The sequence below is a fragment of the Nansenia antarctica genome (assembly GCF_963989245.1).
Source record: "Nansenia antarctica genome assembly, chromosome: 3".
Lineage (NCBI taxonomy): Eukaryota > Metazoa > Chordata > Actinopteri > Argentiniformes > Microstomatidae > Nansenia > Nansenia antarctica.
In genome coordinates, this window is record NC_137688.1 from 55,165,043 (window position 1) to 55,173,315 (window position 8,273).

The window sequence follows — 8,273 nt, forward strand, 5'->3', positions numbered from 1 at the left end:
TTACGCTGTTCACATCTAGTCACCTCATTACTGCAAGTGGCCAGGCGGAGGAGGGAGGCAGGAGGCCCCAGCCGTACACAGGATAGCTACCATTGATTACCATTATAGTCTGAGAGAGAGGGAGGGAGGGAGGAGAGATAGAGAGGCAGAGTTTGTGTGTGTGTATGTGTATGTGTGTGTGTGTGTGTGTGTGTGTGTGTGTGTGTGTGAGAGAGAGAGAGAGAGAGAGAAAGCGAAAGACAGAGAGAAAGAAATCAAAAGAGAGAGACAGCAGCAGCCCAGCCCCAGGAGAAGCGGAGGTGTCACAGGGGAGAGCAGTGTGCAGGGTTTCTGCATGGCCCTGATCTGTCTCATGTACTTTAGCACACAGCTGCAGACAAATAAATGCAATACAGGCCTCTGCAAATAACTGAGCAGGTAAACAGGAGAGAGACTGCTGCTCTAATTGTATCAGGGCCCAGGATGGCTTCAGCATGGGGCTTCAACCAGAGAGGGAGGGAGAGAGAGATGGGGGGGGGGGGCAGAGGAGAGAGAGAGAGCAAGGAGAGAGAGATAAAAAGAGAGAGAGAGAGAGAGAGAGAGAGAGAGAGAGAGAGAGAGAGAGAGAGAGAGAGAGAGAGATAGAGAGAGAGAGAGAGAGAGAGACGGAGAGCCTCCAAGAGCAATTCATTTGATTTCATTACAGGGAAATACACCGATAGCACAGCCACTCTGCGGACCTCATTCCTAAAGCAGTTTCATTAGACCTGGTTAAAGAAGAGATCCAATTTGAAGTCTCGGGGTGAAGTGCCCGGCCTGGCTTGTTTTTATTGGTGTTTAATCAACTGTATTGACTAGTTAGAGGAATGCTTCATTTCATAAGAGCCTGAGAGGGTTTCTGCTCTGCAACGTGTGCGTCGGAGGAGTTAGAGCTCAGTGGAGGATGTATCGACATGAACCTGAGTGAATGTAGCCCGTGGTGTCTTCTTTTTCCAAGCCTTCGTTCAGGTCTCTGCGTTCACGTAACCTTCCTACCAAGGCATTTCGATGCTGATTAACTATGTATAAGCCCCTGCCCTACTTCTTGAAGTGAGAGGTAACACATGTTCGCTGTGTTCTGTAGATTATATCACATGTTATTAATCCTGGTTCTATCTGCATCAGCATATAGACCCTGGGGGGAATAAACAGATGTAGTCTTTTTTTTTTAAACAAAGAGTACATATACAAAGTTTTACACAGTGTATACATATACACATATCACATATATATCACAAATGACTCTTTGTTTTTTGTTTTTTTCCCTAAACATGGATATCAAATAATCCCCTCCCTCCCGTTCCACGCTAAGAAAAAATAAATAAATCAAATCCAATAAATCAAAATAAATCAAATCAAATCCAAACAAATAAATAATAAAATAATAAATAAACAATTTAAATAACACATTATAATAATAATACAATTCAAACGAAATAAAAGAAAACGTTTTAACAACTTACTCTTCAAAAGAAAACCTATTCAGTATGGAAAGTGATGAAAACAATGGTACACTTTAAATCTGTGTTACGAAAGCTAGGCTGTGTGACCCTCTATAAATGAGAAGAACTCCTACAATCAGCTAGTGGGCCTACCCCACGATAACTTCCCCATTCCCTTCCCACATGACCCTCTCAACACAACTTCAGTCAGGAGGTAATGATTCTAATTTATCTACATATGAGATTAATGGTTGCCAACAGATGTAGTCTTATGATATGGTCTTGGTGTCAATTTGTGCATCACCATTAATTAAACATGATAACATTTATAATCAGAAACATGTTATTGACAAATGGTTTGTAAAGTTGTGATAACAGTGCTTTGACGCAGCTCCTCGTCCCTTTGTGTTCTCTCTAATGCATAAGTGATCATGTAAACGCGAGCCGCATGACTGTTTCCTCTTCCCGGTGTGTCGGTGAGGGCTTCTGTGTTAATGCCGCTGTAATGAAATGTTCTATCACTTTCACCGGGATCGATTCCTCCGGTTCTCCTGGGCTGCAACGGGTTACTGCTGCAGCATCCCCCGCGCGCTCCTGTCACGCTCTTTGATTGGCTGGAACGGGAGCGGCGCGCGCTCCGGGATCGGTTTTGCGCGAGGCAGTTAATCAGCAGCCGGTGGGGCCAAGTTCATCCGCTCACACGCGCTAGGAATGGCATTGCTGCACACTACAACACACAACAACAACACCGTTACAACGTATGGAGCAAATTCACACATCAACAAGCTTATTTACAAACGCACCGTCGCACATTAGGGCTTAGCAAGTTGAGGGAAACCTGTTTCCAGAGACAGCTCAGGCAAACAGACTGCACATAGGGAGAGCATCACTGAAGAGAGAGTTTATGAGCTGCTCAGCTCTACCAAGATAAGATTAGAGAACTTAGCACGTCAATTGTTGGAGACAAACTGAATGCGTCAGCGTTATTTGGAAGTTTTCTCGACCGCGTTTTTTGCACTGCCTAACCCGTTTCGGTACCGTAATTAATACGGATTCTTGAACTACTGTGCCAACGACCGATCAACTTTGATAGCCTACTAGTGGGTAGGGCACCGGAGAACTTTAAGCATTACTCTCATTCTGATATATACTCAATTATTTGGCAGTCTAAACTTGATGTTGCCTATAATGTACAACTTAAAACGCTAACTTGTGTTTTGACAAAAACGCGCAGATTGGGGAAAGGAAATGCTGTTTGCTCTGTGGAGTCAGAACGGTCGGAGATTTGGGCTATGAACATTTCCTTTCCTGTAATTGTCAAAGCAAAAGTTTGAAGACTGTATATCTTATGATTAAGGCTACTAGAGTTCAACATGAGTTCATATAAATTCAAATAATTTGTGATCTTATAAGAAAAAGGAAGCCCGACGAAGCGCCATCAGTTGTTGGTTCTGTTAACTCTAAAACTTTGTGTTCTTAATTTTCAAGTTTTAGGACCACCATTCAAGATAATCAATGTTCCACTTTTACGCAGGACAATGATAAAGTAACCTACACATAGAGAAGGCAATTGTTTCTGTATCAGAAATAACCCCTCTAAAACTGAAATAACAACTCACAATAATTGCAAGTTAATAGGCAATTGCGCTATTTTTCACAACGACTTCATCCATCTCCATCCTATAGAAACAGAACACTATCGACCTATCTATCTCCAGTGTTTCACCACCACCACCTCACTCCGCTCGTGCATAGAGGACGCGCCTTCTGCCCAGGCACACACATACCGCCGGCATCAATGTCATTGCTAACCTCCTGAAACACAAATCAAGACGTAGAATGGCCGAAGAGCTGGTATTGACTGTCACTAATGGGATTGTGGTGTGACTTGTCCGGCTGCTGGAGGAACGGCTGCTTTTCTTTGAAATATCTTCATAGACTCGGTGCGTGTTCAATCTGAGCGGGGATGATCCGAATATTCCCGGATTTCAGTGTTCAAGTGACGGCGGCAGGTGGAGGAGCCGGGGGAATGCCGTCGGGTCCCGCCGTGGGGAGAGTCCCCGGTACGACTAACGGCAACCCGCAGAACGTCCAGGGCATAACGTCATATCAACAAAGGTATGTGGAACATTTTTAAATATACTCAGTCTCAGTGTACAAAAAAAATAAGAAAAATGTTTAAATTCATGTGAAAGAATGTGCTTCACCCCATGCTTTCCGACACGGAAGATTGCTATTATTAGACACGAAACACTTTGGGTTTATTTTGGGACATCACGTTCTAATCCGGTTTTACGAAAGTCATGGACCTGTAGATAGGCATAGATGTCAATAACGGTCATTAGTTCAAATGGCCGTCCCGTGGAGTGTAATAAATTCACTTCATGGGGATTGTGCACGCATGTGGAATTGAGTACATCAAAATGACACTTCACTTGGCAACTTAATTCAAAAGAGGACTTCAATTGAATGATACTTTTTCCTAAATGAAAATTACCATGGGATTCTGAGCAACCAGTAGGCTATTTCCTAATCAATAACAACTGTAGGGGAAGGTGCAATGGTTATTGAACGCTTTACGGTGACCTGATCATGGCTCCGAAGCCAATCAAAAGTACTACAAAGACTAACGGTTTGCCGAAGAGAAATAAACGCACACCAGAGCGCAAAAACACGGGCTTTCTGACTGGCAACAGTTGTCACATAAAGCCTATATTACAAACCAATGTGTGATTCATATGTAAGTGCATATGCAAAACACAATAATGCTTATTCTGTTTTTAAAAATGCAACAACCAAAGACACATGTCAGGCTTCTTGTGTATGCTTGATATAGTAGCTACACCAAAGGCCACAAGGCCTCACCAGCTCCTGCACTCAATGAAAAATAATCTTTGACAGATAAAGTGTCATGCAACCCGCTAAAACGGAAGCTTTTTTATTTAGTTGAGACGCTCAACTTCATCCAAGCCGTGGCTCTTTTTTACTTGGAATATTATTGTTTTCCTCGATGACCCCGTGATGTCAAGGCTCTGTGTACATGCCTACATAAAACGCTGTAATAGTTTCAAAAACTGTTGCAGCCTAATATGTTTACGTTGCACTACATACTGTAGGCTAGTTGGCATTTTTGCATCAGTGTGACTGACTGAATTACAACTACTGAAAGAGCAGACAATACAAAGTGCACTAAAACCATCAAACACAATCTCAACAAGTCGAGAGTTAGAATCCACTCTTTCCATCTGCGATACCTTTGCAACAGTATCAGGCTGTCCTTTTCTTGTTTTATAGGCTATGTCCAAATTTCCCTCAACACATTGTGAATTTCCTGATATTTGAATTTCGCAGCTGCTGTAGCCTACACATTTTGATGAGATACAAAGATGCACACTTATTAAAATCACATCACTGGTCAATGACCTTGACGGGTCATCGGTTGAAGTTGAGTTTTAAATTACATCTAAGATGCTAAAGCCCTACCAGATATATTACACGTAGAATAAATAATTAAGAAAGACAATAGAAATGTTAAAACAAGTTATGCATAGCCTAGATAATTTCTATTTGAATGAACCAAATGGCAGTGGTGTTTCAGGCGGCTGACAATATTTGGCTTTAGCTGTTAATTAGATCATCACATGCAGATCATTTTCAAGAGAAAACACTAGATGTAAGGAAATATGTTTCATTTCAATTATGGATTTTCTTTTGACGTGATTATAGATAGCACTCCTCTGGCCAATAGCCTACATAGCCTGCATGGAAATGAACAATTTAGCAAAATAGAAAATGGACTGTTCGAGTTACATCAATGTGTCCAATCCATGTATCAATTCAGTAGTGATTATAATTAATTTTCGAATATTCCCCCCCCCCCCCCCCCCCAAGACTATTGCATTTAGCTTTGTAGAGAGTCACCGATCATTCTCTGTCGGATTGCAATACAATTAAAAATGATTATGTGAGACAACATTGCCATTGTTATGTATGAAATAACATATGCGCAAATATAAAGTTTATTAAAAAGCAAAAAGCGCATTGCAACCTGTATTAGGGGGGAAAATAAAAACTGTTTCCAACTGCAACTGAGTGGCGTTGTTGCGCCGGGAGGAGAGAGAAGATGTGTCCTTTTTCTAATAGAGCGAGCCAGGGAAAAGCTGGAAAATGCACAGACAAACAGACTCTGAAAAAAGCCGTTACGAAGCGCAGAATGCACGGGGCTGTTGCGGGAAAATGTAACGATAAGATGCGCCCGTCAGTAGAGTAGTAATCCACTGTTTCAACCCCGAGCCCCGTGAGGAGGACAGCAGCGGCATTTGAAGAAGCATCCCCCGGTTTCCACTGACTTTTCTTGGCATGCCTTTGGAGCTCGTCTCGGGGTTTTTTGCTCCCTTTTTCCACGCTCATGAACGCCAACACACGGAGCCAGGGGCACGGCTGGTCCTCCACACCGCTATGGCTTTGTTTAAACACACCTAGTCTACATGACGCATTGCTGTCAGGCGGCGCGGCTTTATGTCAAAATAAATCTGAAGAAAAAAAAGTAAGAAATCAAATAATTCCAGGAAGATGGCGCCCACCAAGCCTAGCATACAGCAAGACCCTACACGAAGAGAACGGTAACGCTCGGATTGTTGTATTTCTATTCTATAACGGCACCGCTTGTCATTTAGATGCTGTGCATTTTTGAGTGGAGATGACAGAAGTTTCGATGTTGCCCTTTTCCAGCAGCAGGAGTGCGTGTGAGAATTGGGACCTTGACGTCGGGGGTAACAGGTATAGACGTGAGAGAAGGCGTATGTTAACCAGAGCAGAGGACATCCAGTGTGTGGAACGGCTGTACAGAGCTCTGCCCCGGTAATGCAGAGACTTTCGCCTTGTTTCTGCTCTAAGCAAGGTTGTTTAGCGTCGAGGAACGTGGGCATTCATCGATGACAATGCCGCTGTTTGTTTGTGTGTGTAGCTTGTTGTGTCCAGCTAGGCCAGACAGACGGACAGTGGGTTCTCTCTCTGCTCGCTGGTCTGCGGGACCGCGGAAGCTTGTGAGAAATGAGCATCCAGCAGCAACCAGCTGTTGAGGAAGTTTAAATGTAGTCATGGTTATTATTCTGTCTGCTCGGATCACAAACCAGCCACAAGGTAACGGAGGTACACAACTGGAGCAGGCTGGTGTATAGGAGGACGTTGTGGCTGCACCGCTGTATATTATTTATGGTGTATTGAGGATCATTTTTGAAAAAATAATTACATCACTTTGAGTGAATGAGCAATATCTAGAAGCTGATCTATTTTATGGCATGATATTGTGATAGGGTCATAAAATGTGAGCCATGTATGTCAAAATAATCGAAACATTTTTCATTGGCATATTCTAACTATAAGGTGTGTTTTTCTTCCTTTAGGAATATCATAACCTATTACATCACTCGTCATAAACTATGAATTAGCCTAGACATTAAAAATCTGACTTTATTACATCCAGTGCCCTCATTGGTAGTGTAATAGTGTAATAGTGGCAGCTGTAATCTCAGCTTCAGTGTCGTTGAATACACTGTTAGAGCTAATGTTCTAATGTTCTAATGTTCTAATTGTCAATGTAACAAGCCAGTGTCCTGTATGATACAACATGGCAGTGTGCACCGCAGGGGAGGCTGGTGGAGGTAGACATCGGAGGACAGGGGAGGCTGGTGGAGGTAGACATCGGAGGACAGGGGAGGCTGGTGGAGGTAGACATCGGAGGACAGGGGAGGCTGGTGGAGGTAGACATCGGAGTGCAGGGGAGGCTGGTGGAGGTAGACATCGGAGGACAGGCTCATTGTAATGAATGGAATTAGGAATGGTATCAAATCAAACATGTGTGTTTGATACCACACATTTGATACCATTCCTTATTCCGTTCCATGTGTTACAATGACCCTGTCCTCTGATTTCTACCTCCACCAGCCTCCCCTGTTCTCCGATGTCTACCTCCCCTAGTATGAAGATACATTCAGCTTCTTGGACATTCTGTGAATGCATTTGTGTTATGAATTGCAGATGGTCATTAAATATGAATAGAAAGACTGTCCGAGCTATTCTCCACCCCCCTGATTAGCCACGTGTGTGGACAAGCAAATCTATGGAAAGCGTCAGACCTGGGCGATCAGGGCTAATACCTATAGGCTACTTTAGAGCATCGGCACTGAGTCGGATGTTCTATTTATCAAGCGTTATAACCATTACACACGTGTTATTACACTGATGTTAATACCAAGCCTCTGATCTTCTCTGCTTTATATACAGTATATGGGTTGGTCTTCTCTGCTGCTTGACTGTTTCATCCACACCTCTAACGCAGCTGATAGAGGAGCAGCAGCCCAGCCTGGCTCCAGCAGAGGGGATGTTTATGCTAAGTCAGTCCCTGGTAATCTCTCTGGCAGGAGCATATTTGTGTGCCATTCTGGGCATATCTGAGCGATAGGCATCTTGAAGATGGAATTAATTTGGAGGAGCGAGGGGGGAAACTTCCTATGCCGTGTACGAGTGCTTTCTTTATCACCTGCTTCCCACTGGCGTTGTGAGTGGGCCTGAGATGGGTTACTCTGCCGCACTCCACACTAAATAACACTCAGGTCTGAGAATACTGATTGAAGGGGTAGGTGAATATATTTCATTTAATGCCCCCTTAATCGGTGTGTGCGTGTGTATGTGGTGTGTGTGTGTGTGTGTGTTTGGTGTGTGTGTGTGTGTGTGTGTGTGTGTCTGTCTGTGTGTGTGTGTGCGTGTGTGTGTGTGTGTGTTTGCCAGCCAGCAAGGCTGTTGCTGTCCTGG

The 8,273-nt window shown here is 43.5% G+C and overlaps 1 protein-coding gene across 1 annotated transcript in view; it reads left to right on the forward strand.

The window, feature by feature from the left end:
* Positions 1-3,426: 3,426 nt before the first annotated feature.
* The window catches only part of npas3 (neuronal PAS domain protein 3), a gene marked incomplete at both ends in the record, with an annotated part of 409,797 nt that continues 404,950 nt past the window's right edge, over positions 3,427-8,273 (forward strand). Inside the window, 1 exon segment of the mRNA XM_080525177.1 lies at positions 3,427-3,578. Coding sequence (XP_080381303.1) covers positions 3,427-3,578 — 152 coding nt within the window.